The sequence below is a fragment of the Bufo bufo genome, chromosome 6 (genome assembly GCF_905171765.1).
Source record: "Bufo bufo chromosome 6, aBufBuf1.1, whole genome shotgun sequence".
NCBI classification, from domain to species: Eukaryota; Metazoa; Chordata; class Amphibia; order Anura; family Bufonidae; genus Bufo; species Bufo bufo.
In genome coordinates, this window is record NC_053394.1 from 61,670,808 (window position 1) to 61,694,273 (window position 23,466).

The 23,466-nt window shown below is 44.6% G+C and overlaps 1 protein-coding gene across 1 annotated transcript in view; it reads left to right on the forward strand.

Annotated features, from left to right (window-relative positions):
* Positions 1–23,466, forward strand: part of MARCHF5 (membrane associated ring-CH-type finger 5) — a 74,923-nt gene that overhangs the window by 27,141 nt on the left and 24,316 nt on the right. The window contains 1 exon segment of the mRNA XM_040439072.1: positions 10,763–10,965. Coding sequence (XP_040295006.1) covers positions 10,763–10,965 — 203 coding nt within the window.

Here is a 23,466-nt window from a genome sequence, read left to right on the forward strand (position 1 = left end):
ACACAGCCATTAATGTCTAACCCGCTGGCAACAAAAATGAGTACACCCCTAAGCGAAAATGGCCAAATTGTGTCCAAAGTGTCAATATTTTGTGTGGCTACCATTATTTTTCAACACTGCCTTAAAGGGAACCTGTCATCAACTTTATGCAGACCTCACTGAGGGCAGCATAAAATAGTGACAGAAATGCTGATCTCAGCGGTGTGTCACTCATGAGCTAAAAGTAAGTAGTTGCTGAGAACCAGAATCATTGCAGCCCAGGCCTAGAAAAGAGTCAAATCTGCCTGAGAAGAGTCCTGGTTATTCCTAATCTCCTGCTCTCCCGTCCATCTGCTGATGATTGGCAGTTCTCTCCTAGAGAGGAAGGGAGAAAACTAGGTAGAAGACTGTCAGTCATCAGCAGGTGGGCGGGAGAGCGGGAATTCATGAATAACCAGGACTCTTCTCAGGTGGCCGGGACTCTTTTCCAGGCCCAGTCTGCAAGGATTGTGATGTTGGTTCTCGGCAACCACTTACTTTTAACTTAGAAATGACAGAGCGCTGAAATCAACTCGCCTGTCTCTACTAGGGTTGTTGAAATACCAAAATTTTTATTCTGTTTCGATACCATAAAAAAAGTATTGCGGTACTCAATACCGCGCAAAAAAAAAAAAAAGTGTGCAATACGCATCTAAAAAAAAATGCCAAATCGCGCATTTATTATTATTTTTTTCTGTTCGTGTTCACCACATAGGAGATTATATATTTTTTTTAAAATGTTTTAATAGTTTGGACTTTTTGGCAATATGTGATATGTTTATTGTTTATATATTTTATATGTAAAATTGGGGTGACTTGTACTTAATATTTTGGTGTTTTATTTTCAACTTTATTAGTATTTTTTACTTTTTCTTTAATTTCCTATTAGCCCCCTTAGGGGCTAGAACCTGGAATCATTTCATCCCTTGTCCTATTCACCCTAATAGAGCTCTATTAGGGTGAATAGGACTTCACACTCTCCCTGCTGCCCTGTGCATAGTACACACAACAGCAGGGAGCTGACCATGGCAGCCAGGGCTTTAGTAGCGTCCTGGCTGCCATGGTAACCGATCGGAGCCCCAGGATTACACTGCTTGGGCTCCGATCAGAACTGCCACCAATGAAGAGGAGGGGAGTGCATCCTGTGGCCACTGCCACCAATGTTTTCAATACTAGGGAGGGCGCACTGCGCCACCAATGACAATTAACCTTTAATACAGGGGGCGGGCGCCGGCAGCAGATCAGAGGCGGTTAACCTCTCAAGTGCCGCACCTGAGGGGTTACCTGCCGGTAATCGCAGCTCCCTGTTAGAGGCAGGGTGCCGGCTATGTGATTCTGCTGCCGGCATCTGCCTTCTGTATTAAAGATTAAAGAGGACCTTTCATGGGTCCAAACATTGTAATCGAACTATCAGGGATCTCACTAAACTTTAATATTATTCCTGGGTGCCGCTCTGTTTGCCTGCTGTGGCCCACCAATATATTCTCCCGCTCTGTATGCTAATTGCTAGCATCGGAGCAATGGGGAGGAGACTGCCCTTTTTCTCAATGGGCGTTCCTTCTCCCTGGCTGTGACGCTCTGCGCTTTGATTGGACAGCGATACAGCCAGGGAGAAGGATACAATTAGCATACAGAGCTGAATAATATATCGGGTCCACAGCGGGTTCACAGAGCGGCGCCCAGGAATAATAGTAAGTTCAGTGAGATCCCTGGGCGCCGCTCTACATATCCTGATAGTTAGTTTACAATGTTTGAACCAATGAAAGGTCCTCTACTATCATTGGTGGCGCAGTGCGTCCGCCTCTCCTCCACCCCTCCGCCCCACTCTTCTTCTTTTTGGCAGCAGCGGCGGCACAGGGGGAGGGAGAGAGTGACTCCTTCTCCCCTGTGCTGCTGAGGGAACATGAGCGCGCTGACAGGAGTGCGCTTCATGTTCTCGGATGCTAGGGCTGTGCAGTAGAGCAGCCTAGTATTGATAAATGTCAAGTATCAATATTTCGATACCCGCAACAATCCTAGTCTGTACTTTATTCTGCCGTTAGTATGGGCAGCATAAAGTTGATGACAGGTTCCCTTTTAAAGAGGACCTTTCACCGCTCCTGATATCTGTACACACCCCCAACTGGTTACCGCCCCTCTGTACCCTTACTGCAGACTGCTAGAAGTTCATTCATAACTTCTAGTAGAATTAATATAGGAATGAGACATAAGAATAGATGCTCCAGAACTGTTATTACATGGGAAATGCATGTAGCTATTAAAACAGACATGTCAGGAGAGGTGAAAGGTCCTCTTTCACTCTCTTGGGCATGGAGTTCACTAGAGATTCACAGGTCGCCACTGGAATCCTCTTCCGCTCCTCTATGACGACCTCACGGAGCTGGTGGATGTTAGAGACCTTGCGCTCCTCCACCTTCTGTTTGACGAGGCCCCACAGATGCTCAATAGGGTTTAGGTCTGGAGACATGCTTGGCCACTCCAGCACCTTTTACCCTCCATTTCTGTAGCAAAGCAGTGGTCGTCTTGGAGGTGAGTTTAGGGTCATTATCAGGTTGGATTTCTGCCCTGCAGCCCACTTTCTGAAGGGAGGGGATCATGCTCTGCTTCAGTATGTCACAGTACATGTTAGCATTCATGGTTCCCTCAATGAACTGTAGCAGTGCGCTCTCCTTCACTTTCGGGGGGACCTTTCTCGGTATAGGTGCGGGTCCCAGCGGTGGGACCCGCACCTATAAGATAATGGGGGCATATCCTAGCAATATGCCCCCATTGTCTGAGATGATAAAACCCCTTAAATGGACACTAAATGCAATTTGGTTGTATACAGCTCTTAGCTTACTTGTTAAGGCAAGGAAAAAGGACTACTCACTTTTTATGAAGTGCTTGCTCTTTCAGTCCTTTATTTGCAAACGTTAAAAGCAGTTTGTGGGCTCGCAGGCCTATGTTTCTGACACGCCAAGTTGTAACCTACTTCGTCATGTGCGACGTTTCGGGGGTCACGCCGCCTTACTAATGCATGATGCATGGGGATAAAACTGATCAGTTATTTTCCGGTATTGAGCCCCTAGGATGGAACTCTATGCCGGAAAAGAAAACCGCTAGTGTGAAAGTATCCCAAGCTAAGAGCTGTATACAACTGAATTGCATTGAGAGTATTGACAGAGTTGGAGTGAGACTCGAAGTCTGTTGTTTTATACAAGTGGGAGTAATCTGATATTTTGCATTGAATTTAATGGACCCATCTGAGAATTTAATCGTAGGAAGCCCATACACGTTGCGCCTCATGCAAACAACCATAGTTTTGGGCCGCGTCCGTTCCGTGTGTTTATGCAGGTTGCACACAGACCCATTTGTTTCAATGGGTCTGTAAAAGATGCTATACATGTGCTGTCTGCGTTCATACGGCCGTTCCGCAAAATGTAGGACATGCCCTATTGTTTTCCGCAGTGGCAACTGCTGAATTGTGAATGCAGCTCTGGAGTAAAATAACTAACTTGGGATAATTAATAAATAACTACAGTAACTTTTTCAAGACTTAGGCCTCATGCACACGGCCGTTGTTTGGGTCCGCATTCGAGCCGCCAGTTCGGTTCAGATGCAGACCCATTCACTTCAATGGGGCCGCAAAAGATGCGGACAGCACTCCGTGTGCTGTCCGCATCCATTTCACCGTTGCGCGGCCCTGCTAAAAAAAAAATATAACGTGTCCTATTCTTGTCTGCGCTTTGCGGACAAGAATAGGCATTTAAATTGATGGCATGCCCGTTCCGCAAATTGCGGAAGGCACATGGGCGGCTTCCGTTTTTTGCGGATCTGTGGTCGGGTGCATGTAGCCTTAGGGGGAGATTTATTAAGATCGGTGCTTTCTGTGCTGGTCTTGATATCTCCTGCACTGCTGGAAGATGTGCCTAATTTTTGGTGAGGTGCAGGACGCTCAGACGCTCAGCTCCGCACAGCATGCATGTGTTATCAAAGCTTGGCTCTCTTGAGAACCAATGATTGTATTTCGACACGTCCAATGTGCTCAAGTCCCCCCAGGCCTCTGTCAGGGAACAGTCAGGACATCCGCATATGCATTACATTGTCGACTGGTCTGTCCGGGATCGACAGGTATGGCCGCCATTCCTATATGTATGGGCACCCCCTAAACTAGACCTATTATACCTCTGGTCTGAATGTACGTGCAATTACAAATTCTTCACGGCTTTCCCTTCTGCAAGCTCTGCTGTTTACGTCTGTCCACAGTCTGCAGGAAGTCTCAGTTCCTGGTTATGTCCCTGCGCTAGTCCCGGTTTGCAGTACAAGCAGCCTCACGTGACACTTCAGCCTCTCTACCTCCGATCTAGGCTTACGTCAACAGGTTTTACCAGTTTTATGTGAACGCAGCGATGGAAAGTTCTGTAACCCTCCCAATATACTTAGCATATCAATTTCTCCACGTGTTTAAGTTGCTGCTTGCTGCCAGTGAATGGAAACCTTTTCCCTGAAAGCTTCGCTTCATTGTGTTCAACTGGCACAGGTGTGTGGTTTACTGTTATTTAGTGACAGTAAGCAGAGGTGTTAAAAACAGGACTTGAAATATATCTATTAGAAAGTTGCAGTATGTAATAATTTAAAGGGGTTGTCCCACTTAAACCTGTCTGATGGTGGATGTCTAACCTTTGGGGAGGGGCTGATCATGAGAATGGGGTCCTCTGTTGCCCCATTTGAATAAGCAGAAATCACAAGGCGACCACGGCACTCTGTCTAAGAATGGTAGATTTAGGGTGCACGTCTAGGTACGTTCCTGGCTCCACCTCTTGGAACTGGTAGGTAATAGAATAATTGTAGACAGCACTCCAATATTAGATTAATGCTTTTTTTATTATTTTTTGCCGGACATAGAGGTCCTTTTTAGGACTGAATGAAAGCAACGTTTCGGGCAAATTATATGCCCTTCATCAGGCTGATGTAATACAAAAAGAAGAAGAAAAACAATAATGACAGGTAATGTATGGATACATACAATATACACAGGTTCAATGGGACCATGATTGGGACAGAAAATTAACTAAGATATTGTGAGGACAATATCTGTAGATATATACAATAGTAAACATGATGAGAAAATAAAAAGATATATGAATACATGATACAAAACAAATAATTGGTTGCAATATAATCATAATTAGCATGCATGATTCTTAATGAGACTTCATATATTTCAAAAAACGGATATCCAGCCAAATAGCTGACTAACACCATGTACTAGAAGTATGTAGTATTTGATTACATCAGGCATCAGAACAAGAAAGGACCAATGGAGTAACGGTGCACAGCAAGTGGAGTGAAAGGAAAAAAGGGGAAAAAAAAGTTAGGTCAGGGTGTATATACACATGTGCCCATATGTGTATATAGGGAGGGATCCCTGCTGGGGATGGTGAACGGCACAGACAGCAGCATGATATAGGTTCAAAGGAGCAAGAAGCCTGTAATAATGTTGGGCTTACCTAGTTGCGTGAGCAGATTCGCAGCGGGCCGGCATGTCTGAGCTGCGTATGTGGGTGATTTAAATAGGCGGGTTCCCGCCTTCTGGATGACGCTCATGATCTCGCGATGTTGCGAGGATCATAGCGCCGGCCGGTGTGACGTGTGGTGTAAGTTGGCGCATGCGCACGCCTATCGGGAGGTAAAGAATAGCCTATTCTGGTTGTGGTAGTGGGTCAAATGTCAGCGCATGCGCACCGGAGGTGACTGAGACGAAACAGTCATAAAGGAATGCTCTGACTGTGCGTATATAGGGGGTCAAAATGACCGATGCTAATTATTCTAATCTAGGTTGAAGGATCAACATGGGACACTAGTGAGAGGTTTGGTGAAGGGACATAGAATATTAAGGAGCACATATCGTAGGTCCTAAGTTTATAGGAAAATCATATGAATGAAATGACACAAGAAATGTTGCAACCTGAATTGGTATATGACCCTGAAAAGAAGTGGGTGGATGTGTATGTGACAAAAAAAGGAAGCATCACAGGTACATAATGGATGAATATCACAAGACAGGTATACCAACGGCTAGGGCGTGCTTCGCGGGTGTCGCCACCCGTTATTAGACGGCTCTGGCCCTGAAAGAAAAAACATAGAAGGGGGTTAACATGGAAGAATAAACTAGAAAAAAAGGAAGAGAGAGAAAAGAGGGGGGAGTGAAGAGGATAATTGGTTAGTCTAAGATGTAGTCTTTATTGAGACCATGAGGTTCTAGAGTATTGAGACGTCGGATCCAAGAAATCTCTCTCTCCTGTAGCAGCAGCTCACGGTTGCCTCCTCGTCTGGGTGGTGGTATCCAGTCAATGACTTGAAATCGAAGCTGACTGACTGGCCATATTTGGTAAAGTGTTGGACAAGGGGAGCTTCTAGTTTAGTAGTGCGTATGTTAGACTTGTGTTGAGATATTCGTTCTTTTTTATTTTTTGGATGGTTTCCCCGACATATCCTAGTCCACATGGGCATTTGATTAGATAAACAACAAAATTGGACACACAGGAGTAGTGGCCATGAATGTTGAACCTTTTACCGGTGGATGGATGGGTGAAGGTGGGGCCTTTAGTGACATTCCCGCATTGAGCGCAGGATAGACAAGGGTATGTGCCTTTTAATAGGAGAACCAGTAATTGTAGCTTGTACACTGTGAATTTTATTGGAACCAAGATCAGACCGTATGATATTGTCCCTAATATTTTTTTGCTCTTTTGTAAGACCTTAGAGGTTTGTCTGGGAAAATGATAGGGAAATTGTTTGATAAAATGGACCAATGTTTATATATGATTCGTTTGATGTCAGGGCTCAGATGAGAAAATGTAGTGACGCACGGGATGCGTTTCTGTGTCGATCTAGGCTGTTTGGGTTTGAGAAGGTCAGTTCTGGACAAGTGAGTGGTTTTTTCAATATGTTCCTCCAGAACATGTTTAGGGAAACCTCTACTGAGAAATTTGTTCGCCATTCCTATGAGTCGGGAATTAATGATATCCGGATCTGATACAATGCGTTTAACTCGCATCAGTTGTGAACAAGGTAAGGAATGAATGAGCCCTGGAGGATGAAAAGAATTATGCCTAAGGAGACTGTTCCTGTCTGTGGGTTTGGTGTAAAGGTCTGTTTGCAATGTATTGTTGCTTACCCTTACTAGGACATCCAAAAACGAAATCTCAGTGTCGCTGCAGGTCAAGAAGAGAGAGAGAGAGAGAATCTGTGGCCGAGTCGATGATTCTATGGAAAGTGTATAGGTCTTCCATTGGACCCTGCCAAATGCAAAAGATATCATCAATATATCTATACCAACATTTCACATGATGGGCAAATAATTCGTTAGTATATACAAACGACTTTTCAAAGTAGTTCATATAAAGGACTGCAAAGGTTGGTGCTATGTTACAGCCCATGGCTGTCCTGGAGATTTGAAAGTAAAATTGATCTTCAAAAAGAAAGTAGTTCCTTTTGAGTACAAATGTCAGAAGAGAAATGATGAATTCTTGTTCTGGGATAGAGAATTCTGCTTGTTGGCAGATAGTTTCTCTAACAAATTCTATCCCGGCATCAGTGGGGATGTTGGTGTACAAGCTACTGACATCCATAGTTACCAAAAGGATATTGTCACCCTCCAGGTTAAGGCCTTGGATCTTGTTGAGAAAGTCAGTGGTGTCCTGGATAAAGGAGGCACCCTGTTGAGCATAGATCCTTAGTAGGTAATCTAACATTTTAGCTGCTGGTTGGAAAACGGACTCGCAACCGGAGACTATTGGTCTGCCTGGAGGGTGGTCCATATTTTTATGAATTTTGGGCAACACGTAGATGACCGGAATGCGGGGATAGATTGGAACAAGATACTCTGCTGCTTTTTTGTTGATAATACCGTCGTTGAGAGCAGTCTCAACTATAGTAGAGAGTTCATTAAGGCATTCTCTAGTAGGATCATAGTCTATAGGTGAGTAAATCCCTCGATCACCAAGTTGCCGAAGGATCTCCTGTCTATAGTCTATTTTGTCCATCACAACAATGCCTGAGGCTTTGTCAGCCGGCTTGATGATTATGTCCTTATCACTTAGGTTTTTCAAGGCTAGAGTTTGGTTTTTAGTTATATTGTGTCTTACCTTGATAGAGGAGGATTTTTTCTCTAGTGATCTGAGATCTTGTAGGACGTGTGAAATGTAGTCTTCAACCACCTCATACCTTGTGGGAGGGGAAAATTTACTGGGAGGTTTGCACCTTTTGATGCGATCCTGAAATGGAGGGAGGACGTCTTGGTTTGTTTGGGTCCATGATGGTCTTTCAATTTCGATGTAGGCCCGTAGTCTGATGGCCCTAAAAAACTTAGACATTTCTTTGTCTAAGAGGTAAGGGTCAGTGAAATTGGTAGGGACGAATCCGAGTCCCAGGCTCAATGTAGAAATCTCATCGGTCGACAGGTTTTTATGTGATAAATTGATGACTAGATCCTGCGGGATGGATTCCTCAGTCTGGGTGTTCATGGTTGGTAGGTAGATCTCGTGCGAATTGGTTCCCGTTGTTGTTGATAGTAGTTGCATCTTCTTCCTCTTGTGTTTCTTGCCTGACCTCCTCGGTGACCTCCTCCTCTGGATCTTGGTGGTCCTCTCTCTAAAAAATCAACCTCACCACTGGTGCTGGATGAGGCCGATACCTGAGTGTTGGATGGACCAGAAGTAGGATAACTACGGGTTACTGTACTGAATAAGGCAGCATTCGCGCATGTCTACTGCCAGTGCGTTCAGCTCTGTGGGACTTTCAGCAATAGACGTGCGCTTTACTTGGCTGTCTCTGGCAGTCTTGTAGAGAACAAGCGGAGCGTCAGCAGACATGTGTGACTGCCGCTCCATTCAAACTGGGGGAGGTGGACCCCCATTCTCGTGATTGGCAGTAGCCTCAGCGGTCAGCCCCCGACTGATCAAACGCTTCTCCCCATCCTGTGCACTGCGCAGATTAGCACATGGAGAGATGGCAGTACCCCTGGGACACGTGTGTGGGCATTGCTTAAGTACTTTGGGAACCTTTTGTATGATTCGCTGCTATGTGGCGGCACAGTTTTATGTCTAATTTGCTAGTGATCAGCAGGGCAGGGGCTTATTTGGCCGACCTCTGGGTATGGAGCACCTGTCCCTAGTCTTGGGGTGGTACCATATTGAGATTACAGACCGGGTTGGTTTTGGAGGGATTTGCAGCCTCTAACACTTTGCTGTGGCACTTGCTTGTATACAGCTAGCAGAGCGACCGGAGATTTGACTCTGCAGTGGATGTGCATTGTGTCCAGAGAGGAGGGGGCGCCTTTATGACAGGCCGATAACCTCTCTAAGTTATTTGGGTTACAGGAGCAATTTGCTGCTGTGCATTGGTTAGACAGGGCTAGCCTGGAATGCCAAGATACCAGCCGGGTCACGGAGAAGGAAACAATTAGCCTGACGACTCTTTTTCTTGTGACATTGGAGTTTGCCCTCTACGTAAAAATACGGTCGCGTTCTATTTTTTCATTTTTTTTTTTTTTTTACAATTCAGACAAGATAAATGGGAACTAATGGCAGCAGGAGGAACAGTGACCCCTGCAGGCCATAATGTTTTTCACACTCTCCCTGCTTCAAAAATATTATTTCATTTATAAAATTGAGCAGCTCCATATCTCCACAGAACCCAGGAATTTTAGGTTGTCTTGACATTATGGTCTTACTTTTTATGCATTTCTCATCTGTACAGTATTAGAGGGCTGGAACACTTATTCTACTGAGACAGCTAGCAAAATGTGTACATGTATTGTGGGGGGATCACAGAGGTTAGAAGGAAAAAATGTAACCATTAAAGGGTTGCGCCATGACTGATGTAAAGAAAAAAAAAATGATAATCGGACATCATATAGTACATGACAAAATACCTTTCTAACAAAACTAGAGCCAGCCCTGTACCTCACATGGGCCCAGAGATTTCCCCATTTACTGCTCCAATGGCTTTGCTGGATTATCTTCAGGATGGCAGCTCAGGGAGTGTGTCCTTTCTGCTGCAGCTCTCTCCCTGTAGTTGCCACAGCTTCTAACAGAAGATATGGCTGGTGGCAGTTGGAGAGTTAAACTGAGCACATTCGACCAGCTCAGTGAGACAGACAAAAAATAAGGATAAGGGACAAACAGCAGGTGGCGCTATACAGATACATTTTATTGAATAGATCACTGGCTATAATTTTTTTTTAATTCCATGCAATTGCAAAACTATTCAGATCCAGGTGCTGGTTTCAAAAATGTACAATATGCTTTGTGATACAACCCCTTTAATTTGAACTTTGCAGCTTTATAGCTTGTGTGGTATAGTGCCTTATTAAAGGGAATCTGCTGCCAGGTTCGATGCCCTGTCGGAGGACAGCTCAAGTGGCGGCAGACACCTGGATTGCAGCACTAGGTCTGCACTATCTGTTCTTGAGTTTCTGACTCCTGCTACTGATTGACAATTTTCTACTATGCGCAGTCTAGGGAGAAAGCTGTCAGGTTGAGGTGTGTGTGGGGGGGTCTAATGATATTGAACACGAGGACTCCAGCCTCAGCTTCTGCTGCAGCAGAGATACAGCGGGGTTATAAAAAATATGGCAAGAAGGAAATTTAAGTGATACAGTGCTGGAATTAGGATCTCAGATTGGGTAGCATAAATCCAGCACCAGGCGCAGCGAGATTCCTACCTGTTATTGACAACCATGTATATGTATGTCTTGCAGGAGTTGCTGGGTGTGTTTTGCTACAGATGAAGATGACAGAACCGCCGAGTGGGTCAGGCCGTGCCGGTGCAGAGGGTCTACAAAGTGGGTACATCAGTCGTGTCTCCAGCGGTGGGTCGATGAGAAACAGAGGGGAAACAGCACTGCCAGAGTCGCCTGCCCACAGTGTAATGCTGAATATTTGATAGAATTCCCGAACTTAGGTGAGTGTCATTAATTCACTGTATGAGCACTTACAGTTTTTACTCTATAGTCCACTTGGCTTCAATGATGCCAGAAACTCTTGTCTTCCATGTAGCAGTGCTCGCCACACAGGTAGACAAATGGAGGCAGCGTTGTATATGTAATTATCATTTACACAGGAAGACAAGGAGGCAGTATTATCTACAGTCAGGTCCATAAATATTGGGACATCGACACAATTCTAACATTTTTGGCTCTATACACCACCACAATGGATTTGAAATACAACTAAGGGTGCATTCACACGTCAGTATTTTTACCTTTCCAGATAAACGTTCCTGTTTTTTGCGGATCCGAAAATCTGGATGACATGAGGATGCTTTTAGCATGTCATCCGATTTTTTTTGACGGATCCATTGACTAGAATGGGATGACGGAACGCAAAATCGGACAAATAGTAGGACAGGGTATATTTTTTTTCCAGGATCCGAATAACGGAACCCACGGAACGGAATCACGGAATCGGAGAGCACCATGAGTGCTCTCCGATTATTTGCGGATTCCATTGAAAATGAATGGATCCGCATAACGTTCCGTTTTTAATCGGAACGGATGCAGAACACCAAAACGGACGTGTGAATGGACCCTAACAAGACGTGCTTTAACTGCAGACTGTCAGCTTTAATTTGAGGGAATTTACATCCAAATCAGGTGAACGGTGTAGGAATTACAACAGTTTGCATATGTGCCTCCCACTTGTTAAGGGACCAAAAGTAATGGGACAGAATAATAATCATAAATCAAACTTTCACTTTTTAATACTTGGTTGCAAATCCTTTGCAGTCAATTACAGCCTGAAGTCTGGAACGCATAGAAATCACCAGACGCTGGGTTTCATCCCTGGTGATGCTCTGCCAGGCCTCTACTGCAACTGTCTTCAGTTCCTGCTTGTTCTTGGGGCATTTTCCCTTCAGTTTTGTCTTCAGCAAGTGAAATTCATGCTCAATCAGATTCAGGTCAGGTGATTGACTTGGCCATTGCATAACCTTCCACTTCTTTCCCTTAAAAAACTCTTTGGTTGCTTTTGCAGTATGCTTTGGGTCATGGTCCATCTGCACTGTGAAGCCCCGTCCAATGAGTTCTGAAGCATTTGGCTGAATATGAGCAGATAATATTGACATTGGCAGCCATACAGTTGCAAGAAAAAGTATGTGAACCCTTTGGAATCATATGGATTTCTGCACAAATTGGTCATAAAATGTGATCTGATCTTCATCTAAGTCACAACAATAGACAATCACAGTCTGCTTAAACTAATAACACACAAATAATTAAATGTTACCATGTTTTTATTGAACACACCATGTAAACATTCACAGTGCAGGTGGAAAAAGTATGTGAACCCTTGGATTTAATAACTGGTTGAACTTCCTTTGGCAGCAATAACTTTAACCAAACGTTTGCTGTAGTTGCAGATCAGACGTGCACAACGGTCAGGAGTAATTCTTGACCATTCCGCTTTACAGAACTGTTTCAGTTCAGCAATATTCTTGAGATGTCTGGTGTGAATCGCTTTCTTGAGGTCATGCCACAGCATCTCAATCGGGTTGAGGTCAGGACTCTGACTGGGCCACTCCAGAAGGCGTATTTTCTTCTGTTTAAGCCATTCTGTTGTTGATTTACTTCTATGCTTTGGGTCGTTGTCCTGATGAGGTGGTATGCTTAGGATCATGAGCAGTTCCTTTCCATCTCCATACTCTTCTCTTCCCATCACTCTGGTACAAGTTGATCTTGGTCTCATCTGTCCATAGGATGTTGTTCCAGAACTGTGAAGGCTTTTTTAGATGTCGTTTGGCAAACTGTAATCTGGCCTTCCTGTTTTTGAGGCTCACCAATGGTTTACATCTTGTGGTGAACCCTCTGTATTCCTTCTGGTGAAATCTGCTCTTGATTGTTGACTTTGATACACATACACCTACCTCCTGGAGAGTGTTCTTGATCTGGTCAACTGTTGTGAAGGGTGTTTTTTCTTCACCAGGGAAAGAATTCTTCGGTCATCCACCACAGTTGTTTTCCATGGTCTTCCGGGTCTTTTGGTGTTGCTGAGTTTACCGGTGCGTTCCTTCTTTTTAAGACTGTTCCAAACATTTTTTTCTTTTCTTTTCTTTCCTTTTCTTTCCTCTTCTCTCTTCCCTTCTCCCTATTTCTTCTTTTTTTCAATCAAATCGTTTTTTATTGTTCAAATAAAATTGGTATATCACAATACATTTTGTATCACAATTTTCTTGGAGTTTTCTCCCCTCCGAATCACAAATATACACAATTATAAAAACATTATCATCTGTCGATATATTTGTTACATCTTCTACAATCATTGTACATAATGAATATACCAAGATATAGACAAATCATTTACAAAGTCATTTGACTGTTATAACCCCAACAACACCCACCCTCCCTCCCCCCCCCCCCCCCCCCCCCCCCCCAGATCAGAGCATGAATTTCCAAGATCTTTTATATTACAACATGAGTGTGAGACAACCATTCATTCCACAACTTTTCAAACTTCAAGGGACATCCCCTCCTAACAAACACTCCCTTCTCTAATGTTAACATATCATTCACCTTTCTCACAAATTCGTCCACCGTAGGCGGACTCCCCTGGATCCACCTAAAGGCAATCAATTTCCTGGCCACATACAGTAGTCTCCCAACTGCCACCTTGACCGCCTCTCCCCCACCAATCTCCTTCACATATCCCAGCAAACATATCTTAGGGTCCTTCTGCACCCTCAACTCCAGGTTACGATTAATCAAAGACAACACCTCATCCCAATATCTACTTAGCACTGGACAAGACCAAAGCATATGAAATAGATCTGCACCTTCCGCCAAACATTTTGGACAATTGTCATCAGTTCTAATCCCAATTTTCCGCAAAAATACTGGAGTTTTGTAAACTCTGTGGATGATAAATAGTTGTGACAGCTTGCCCTGTTCACTTACAGACACTCTCGGAACTGCCTCCAATATATCTTCCCACTGTTCCTTTGGGATGTCCCCCAAATCCTTTTCCCATTTTCTCATCCTAGTAAGGGGGAATTCTACCAGAAATTTGTCTAAAAGCAGAGTATATACCTGTGATATCAAACCTCTCTTTCCTCCAGCTGGGAGAACCAGTTTATGGACCACATCCACTTTTGCAATAGTGCATCCCTTCCTTATCGTGGCCTCATATGCGTGTCTCAGTTGCAGATATTGATAGAACCACACTTTGGGAATGTTGAATTCCTGCTGTAGACCTTGAAATGATTTAAATACACTAGTCTCAATCAGTTGACCTATCCTTATTACTCCATGGGATTCCCAATTTCGGACTCCTGATAGAGAAATGAATTCTGGCAACAGGTTATTGTTCCACAATGGGGAAAGCTCTCCTACCCCACCAACTCCCCTGATCAATTTCACCTTTGCCCACACTTTTTTCATAAGCTCTATAAGCGTCACTTTCTCTCTCCCCCCATGCATCCCTGCGCCCTCCAGAATACCCATAAGATCCCTACTACCCAACCAGTGTTGCAGTATCTTCCCCGTCACATCTGGTAGCTGAAATTCCATCCAACCCTTAAAGTGTTGACACTGAGAGGCTAAGAAATAAATCCAGGCGTTAGGGACAGCCAAGCCACCTTCAGACTTGGGATATTGCAGCGTCTCCAGCTTAATCCTAGCTTGACCATATTTCCAGATGAGATCTCTAAATATCGAATGTATTTTTCTAAATCTCTCCACTGGGATCCATACAGGTGCATTATTCAATATGTATAGTAACTGAGGCATCATTACCATTTTTAGGAGATTCACTCTACCCACTACTGACAAAAAGAGTCTACCCCATGTCCTAGCCTTAAGCCTGAAGGTATTTAGCAACTCCCTATTTCTTCTTGAGGGGGGGGGGGGGGGTGACGCTTCGCAGGGTGGGGGGGTAATGGGGTTAAGGGGAAAAATTTTGAAAATTTATAATAAGGATGAATTGCATTTTGTGTACTTGCTTTTTATAGTAATGAAGATGTTAAATTAACAGTTGTTTTGGCCACGCCTAATGTTTTTGCTATCTCTCTGATGGGTTTGTTGTGTATTTTCAGCCTAATGATGGCTTGCTTCACTGATAGTGACAGCTCTTTGGATCTCATCTTGAGAGTTGACAGCAACAGATTCCAAATGCAAATAGCACACTTGAAATGAACTCTGAACCTTTTATCTGCTCATTGTAATTGGGATAATGAGGGAATAACAGACACCTGGCCATGGAACAGCTGAGAAGCCAATTGTCCCATTACTTTTGGTCCCTTAACAAGTGGGAGGCACATATGCAAACTGTTTTAATTCCTACACCGTTCACCTGATTTGGATGTAAATACCCTCAAATTAAAGCTGACAGTCTGCAGTTAAGGCCTCATGCACACGGCCGTGTTCCGCGGCCGAGAGCGGTTTGTGGTAACCCGGCTGGCATTCCTTCTGACAGCAGGAGCACAGTGATACACTGGTATGATCTATAAGAGTGTATCACTGTACAGCAGCGACGGCATGAAGTGCACGGCGTCATAGCAACTAATGACGCCGTGCGCTCCTGCTGTCAGAAGGAATCCCGGCCGGTTTACCACGGACCGCTCACGGCCGCGGAACACGGCCGTTTGCATGAGGCCTAAAGCACATCTTGTTCGTTTCATTTCAAATCCATTGTGGTGGTGTATAAAGCTGAAAATGTTAGAATTGTGTTGCTGTCCCAATATTTATGGGCCTGACTGTATGTAATTATTATTTAAAGGGGATGACTAGGTGGAAGTATTATCCATGTAGTTATCTAAAGGGGGTGACTAAGCGGCAGTGAAATCTATAAAATTATCTTTTACACGGATTGACTAGGAGGCTGTATTATCTGTGTAATTATTTACATGGGGAGACAAGTAACCAGTACTATCTATGCAATTTCCATTTATAGGAGGCAGTACTACCTGTGTAATATCATATATAGTGCAGACCAGGAGGCTGTACTACCTGTGTAATTATATATAATGCAGACCGGGAGGCAGTACTACCTGTGTAATTATCATATATAGTGCAGACCAGGAGGCTGTACTACCTGTGTAATTATATATAGTGCAGACCGGGAGGCAGTACTATCTATGTAATTATCATATATAGTGCAGACCAGGCGTGGCCTGGTCGGACATGTGAGCGGACGCGTTAGCGGGGAGCTCCTGACCCGCCAGCTATTATCCTGTGGCATCCTCACTCTACAGCTAGTTTTGCAGCACCGGACAACACTGGGTGACGCCGGGGAGTGCCTGGAGCCGACACATACCGCCATGACCCGAACGGGAAAGAAGGAGCGGGAGCTGAAAGAAGCCGGGCTTTCAACGCCGGCGAAACAAGATAACGCCGCATCGGAGGTGCGGGCCGTGGAGGTTGTGGCCCGCCTGGGTAAATATGCCCAAAATGCATCTACAGGGCCTTCCTCAGATGGGCCTGTGGCATCCACTGCTATCCCTGGGGAGAGTGCCATACCACAGTCAGCACATGCAGAGGGGCCTGTTCATGGAGGGGCACAGCCAGGAAAAGTGGCTCCAGTTGCGGCCCCTGCACCCCCAGGTTCAGCCCCAGGCCCTGCAACCACATTATGTATTCAGCATGGTCAGCCTGATATTGGATCTGCTGAGCCTACACCAAAAGATATTTTTAATGCTGTACAGCAATGCAGCAGCTCGCTTGCTCTCCTCACCACTAATACGGGCAGCCTGCAGGAAAATATGTCCCTTCTTCGTCAGGACTTGCGGAAAGTTACTGATAGAATGGCGGAGGTGGAAGTCAGAGTGGGCGCTTTGGAAGATCAACTGCCTCCTGTCAAGAGACCTGGGCAGGATTATTCACAACGTGACCCTGCTGATGCCCAAAACTGATGATTTGGAGAATCAATCAAGGAAGAATAACCACAGTCTATTGGGGGTCCCTGAAAAGGCGGAGGGTGCAGATCCGGTGGCCTTTTTTGAGGACTGGCTTACCCTAAAGTTTGGAAAGGATTTGCTCTCCAAGGTGTTTGCTATTGAAAGGGCGCACAGAGTGCCATTCCGTGCGCCACCACCAGGGGCCCCACCTCGTCCAGTGTTAATGAAGCTACTTCACTTCAGGGACAGAGATGCGATTCTTAAGAAAGCGAGGGACCACCCTGAGCTTTTAAATAATGGCAGTAAAGTGGCAATATATCCGGATTTCTCTGCTGAGGTCCAGCGGAAGAGAGTCAAGTTGATGGAAGTCAAGCGACGCCTCAGGAATTTACAAGTTCCGTACTCAATGCTATATCCAGCCAAGCTTCGTGTGGTGGCGCATGGAGAAGTCTGCTTCTTTGATACTCCTCTAGAAGCGGCGCAGTGGGTCGACGCCAATGAATCCTCGCTCAAGAATTGGAAGCCGGTGGACTGAGAGCATCGCTTTTGGAAATTTTTGGACACGTGCAATATATTGATAATACCCTGGGTCATGCTTGCAATGTTATTTCTTTACTTATACGAATTTCCTGTGTATTTGATGCACCTTCTTTTTGATGTGCCTATGAATATGGTATGTTTTGCTCTAACATGCATTATATATCCCAATGACACATAATATAAAAATTGTAGGCTGGAATGTTAGGGGTCTGGGAGAGCCGAAAAAACGTGCGGCAGTGTTTTCTGCGCTGCAGCACTTACATCCCGCTATCATATGTCTGTCAGAGACTCCTTTATCTCAGACCACTACATCGGTCATACAAAAACCGTGGGTTGGTCATGCATATCACTCTGTCCTTTCTTCTCATTCCAGGGGTGTGAGTGTTTTGGTGCGTAGGTCACTGCCGTTTATATGTCACTCGTCCCGTATAGACGCTAGTGGGCGATTTGTATGTCTCCATTGTACTTGTTACCATTGGTCTTTTATTCTGCCTCCAGTGTACATTTCACCGCCATATAATAGTGAGGTGATAAAAGAAATTATGAGATATGTTGAGGAATTGCCGCACTGTCAAATACTTTTAATAGGAGACTTTAACACCTGTCCCTCTGTGGCTCTGGATAGGGGCGGGATGTCAGATGGGGGCAGAGATAAAAATTTTGCCAAAGTGCTGCGGAAGATGGATCTACATGGTGTGGCTGGTGAGAAATCTTATCATCCGGCAGTTCTCCTGCTATTCTAGCTCTCATCATTCACTGTCTAGAATTGACTTGGTTATAGGCACTCCTGAGGTACTGTCGCTGGTGACTGACATTAAATACTTACCTAGAAGTCTTTCCGACCACTCCCCGATTTATGTAGAACTACAACTGGGCACCAGACGCCCCCCTGGGGTTGGTGCTTGGAAGCTTAATCCTTTCTGGTTACAGCAATTTTTTACCCAGAACATGGGTTCGGCGCCCTTGGGGGTAGTATAGGATACATGCAAAGCGTTTGTCAGGGGTCTGTACATTCAAAAGTTTAGTCGTCATAAATCTAAAACTAGGGACGCTCAGAAAAAGTTGCAGGCTCTGGTAGTGGAGACGGAGGAGAGGTATGTGTGTCACCCTAATAGGACTAATGAGGAATCCCTGATGGCAGCACAGGAGGGGTTGAGGCAACATCTTTTACGAGCGGCGGATCACCGCAGGTTTTTTCTTAAACAAAAGTATTTTGAGGCAGGAGAAAGTTCTGGGAAGTTACTGGCGAGGGTTATTAGAGCCCAGGATGGTCCATCTAAAATTTTGTCTATACAGAGGGCTGATGGTTCTATTGTCACGACGGACGAAGATATTTTGGCAGTATTTCATGCTTATTATGAATCCCTTTATAAGACAAAATTAGAGGTGGACTCTGCAAACATAGCCACATATCTAGAAGGGATTGTGATTCCGCAACTGTCGGCGGAGAGTGCGGCATATTTAGATGGCCCCTTGACTCTTGCCGAGCTGGAGGTGGCAATACAAGCGTTCCCAAATGAAAAAGCACTGGGATGGATGGGCTGCCAGCAGAGTTTTTAAAAAAATATAGCGGTGTCCTGTTGCCTCACCTCCTGTCTGTTTTTAATGATGCCCTGTTGACAGGAAGCCTTCCTGCCTCTATGAGGGAGGCTATTGTAGTGGTCTTGCCCAAGCCCGGTAGGGACCCCAAATTCCCTGACTCGTACAGACCGATTTCTCTGTTGACCTCTGATATTAAGATTTTGGCAAAGGTTTTAGCGGATCGGCTACAATCGGTCATAACAACTATTATCCATAGCGACCAGGCAGGATTCATGCCAGATAAGTCTACCTCAGTTAATCTAAGGAGACTTTTCCTTAAAACTCAGAGGAGGGTTGACTCAGTAGGAGGCCGGGCTGTCCTCTCTTTGGACGCTGCTAAGGCCTTTGATAGTGTCGAATGGAGCTGTCTTTCGGAGGTGCTGTGAGTCATGGGATTTGGGAAGATCTTTATCTCCTGGGTTCAGTTGCTGTACAATGGCCCCATGGCCAGGATCCGGGCCAATGGGGGTATATCAGAGGCATTTGAAATGGGTAGGGGAACTCGTCAGGGGTGCCCTCTGTCCCCTCTTCTTTTTGCCATTGCAATTGAGCCGCTTGCCTGTATGTTGCGCACAACTGACAGGATCATAGGATTCCCTTGTGGGTCCCGGGAAGAGAGGGTGTCCCTGTATGCGGACGATATGTTAATCTATGTGGGTAATGTGGAAAGATCCTTAGATCCTAATATGTCCCTATTACAGGAGTTTTGGGATAGATCTGGATTACGAATTAATTGGGGTAAATCTATTCTCCTACCCCTGGATAACCCTGCCAAAATCCTCCTTCCCCAGTCTTGCCCGCTGCAGGTTGTGCACCAAATCAAATATTTGGGGATCCTAGTTACTGCACACCTGAATAGCTATATTAAACTTAACATAGAATCATTATTGAATACATTGTCTGAGAAAGTCAAAGCTTGGTGCAAGCTGCCGATGTCGGAAATTGGGAGGAGCAACCTCCTTAAAATGATTATTATGCCCAAACTTATGTATGTCCTGCACAATTCCCCAATTTAGATAACGCATAGGGTATTTGTTAAAATAGATTATTTAGGGACCTTTTATATGGCGTCATAAAAAAGCTCGTCTCCGACGTGACACACTACAAAGCGGGAAGAAGGCGGGGGGGACTTGCAATCCCAAACGCCTGGTTATATTATTTGGCAGCTCAGTTGCAGCAGCTGAGAGGTTGGGGGAGAAGCCCTGGAGATAGTGCCTCAGCTAGGTTGGTGGCTCATATCATAGGCCAGGATTCCCCGGTGACTCTATTGGAACATGGGGGTTGGCCAATAAGATGTTAGGACACCCAACTCTTGCAATGATACACAAGATATGGCAAAAATGCAGGGCATTGCTTGCAGTTCAAGGGTTCACGCAGGTATCCCCTATCTGGAGGAATCCGCACCTGCCCGAAATGTTCAATTTAGAAGGGTTTACACCATGGGAGCGCAAGGGAGTGAGTTTTCTGTATCAGCTGCAAAGTGCGGGGGTCTTTAAGTCCTTTGAACAGTTGAGAAATGAATTTGGTCTCCCGCAATCTGCCTTTTATCAATTTCTGCAATTACGCCATGCTTTCCAGAAGCAGGCAAAATCGACGTCACAGAAATGTATTACGGTACCGCTGTTTTAACAGATCCTTACAAACAGTTCCTCATGTGGTTTGATCTCATCCATCTATAGAAATCTGTATGTAAAATCACTGAAACAGGAAGTTCTAGCAGTCGAGCATAAATGGGAGGCGGAGGTAGGGCCGATTTCGGAGGAGCAATGGAAGTCGATTTTAGCGCTAACTCCACAATTGTTGGTGTGTGAGGGACACCGTATGTCTCAGTTGTTCTTACTGCACCTTGTGTATAGGACCCCAGAGTTCCTATGTAAGATAGGTGTACGGGCAGATGCGGACTGTCCTAGGTGTGGTAGCGGTTCTGCATCCCTGATGCATATGTTCTGGGACTGCGCGGAACTCCGGAATTTTTGGACAGCGATTTTGATTCTGATCAAGGACGCCTATAACATAGTGGTTCCGCCTGGGCCGAGGGCGTGTGTGGCTGGGATGTTGGACATTAAAAACAGTCATCACCGTCTGGGAGTCAACGCATGCTTTTTCAGGCCACGAAATTCATTGCCAAACACTGGCTTCGACCGCAAGCTCCGACTAGGAAAGAATTCTTAAATAGGTTGTCGGAAGTCTTGCGACTGGAAAAGGGTGTTTTATAAGATATGGGAAACTTGGGAAAATTATAGGATACGTTGCCCTGACTAGTCTCCCTTACTAAGGATGTAGAATCGGGAGCTGCTGTGTTGATCAAAATGTTCTTCTCTCTATGATGCTTATACATGGTGCCAAGTCTGGGATCCGTGATATGTATAATAGAAATACTGTCGATATGGTAGGATGATGCCTGCTGTACTTTTATTGGTGGTACTTCCACCACCTGGGGGGGGGGGGGGGGGGAGTTTGGTTGATTGGGTGGGATATTTTTCGTTCATTATATAAAAATGAAAGTGTCGATCTGTATGCCTTGTACAATTGACCACAACACAATGTAATGGCGGTCACTGTTGGCCTTTATTATTGTATCGAGCGTACCGTACCCTTTTCATGTGCTTAATGTACAGACAGACTCTGACTATTTTTGTAACCGCTTTATTACCAAGAAATTGTACAAGCATTCTTTGTTCTGTGGAACATCGTTAATAAAAACTATCTGATTTAAAAAAAAATATATATATATAGTGCAGACCAGGAGGCAGTACTACCTGTGTAATTATCATATATAGTGCAGACCAGGAGGCAGTACTACCTGTGTAATTATCATATATATAGTGCAGACCAGGAGGCAGTACTACCTGTGTAATTATCATATATATAGTGCAGACCGGGAGGCAGTACTACCTGTGTAATTATCATATATATAGTGCAGACCGGGAGGCAGTACTACCTATGAAAGTGAAGAGAGAGTGCAAAACGACAAAGTTGCACATTTTTGTGTAGATGTGGGTTGTGTACTGACATTGAAAAATAGCTCCCAATGTGAAATCACTGCTGAATTATTACTGATGGCTGGAGAGCTGATGTGAGGACATTGAAGTAGTAGACGGCTTTTACTTAGATCAATTATGAATAACAAGGGACACAGTTAAGAAATAAAGTACGAACAGGACTTGGTAGAACCGAAGATGAAAGGCACAGAAGTGCTCGTCAAATGTAACTGTGTGTCAGTGAAGGTACAGATCACTGCTCTCTGAACTACCACATTTTCTGCACTTGATGTCCGGATAATAATCGGGATTGATCCCAGAGATCATGAATGTGTCACTGAGAAGACCCAAATCCATTCTGGAAAAGCAATGTCAGGAAGTGCTGCCCCATGTGTTACAGTCCCTGCCTGGCAATGTGGCCGGATGAGAGAAATGCAAAAGGCGTCTTAGTCCATTCATTCTCAGGATGTGGGCACCCAGAGGTTGGGCACCCACCATAAGGTTACTTCATATACTAGAGATATGACATGACATTGGAAGATGGAAATCCCCCCCTTTAAATGTTTATATGACAATTTCCAAAGGCTCATTATTAAAATGGTTATTTTTTCACTAAAGCTGTGGTCACATTCCTGTCTCCGTCTCTGCAGCGGATCCATTTTATTGCATGTGTTCACCTATTTCATTACAATAGGAATGTTTTACTACAAACCGTCCATGCCGAGCAAATCATGGATTGTCTGGTAGAGCATTTGACTTTGCGCCACTTGGCATTAGTAAATGTAAAAGTTATTTGTCGGGTAGGCTTGAATAGGCCTTACTTTCACTTATGCGTTTATGTTGTCCGGTTTTGAGAACCAGCAGGGGTTTTCAAAACCCACAGCAAAACGCGTCTGTTCGAATAATACCACCGGCTGCATCCGTTCAGAATGGATCCAATTGTATTATATCGGAAGTGAAGAAACCGGATCCGGCACTGAAACCATTGTAAGTCAATGGGCATCGGATACAGTTTTTCGTGCCTGCAAATGCTGGATCTGGCACCATTGACATAAAAAACTGCTGCTTGCATTCTGGTGCAATCCGTTCCGGATCTCAAAACTTCAAAGGAAAACGTAGATGTGAAAGTAGCCCTAGGCTTCTTTCACATCTGCATTCAGTTCAGATGCGTTTTGGGGCCGGACACAAAACCGCTGCAAGCAGTATTTTTGTGTTCGGTTTGAAAAACTGAACAAACCTGATCAGGCATGAAAATCAATGTAAGTCAATGGAGCCTATTCGTTGTTTGTTTTTTGTTTTTTTTCTGTAACTCCCATTGACTTAAGGGCTCATTCAGACGGCCGTATGCTATCTGCGAAAATGCGTATCTGTTTTTTTTGCGGACAGTTCAGCATGTCTGCAAAAAAAAATGGATTGCATTCCGTTTTTATTTTATTTTATTTTTTGCTGACCCATAGACTTCACTGGGGCCGTGTCC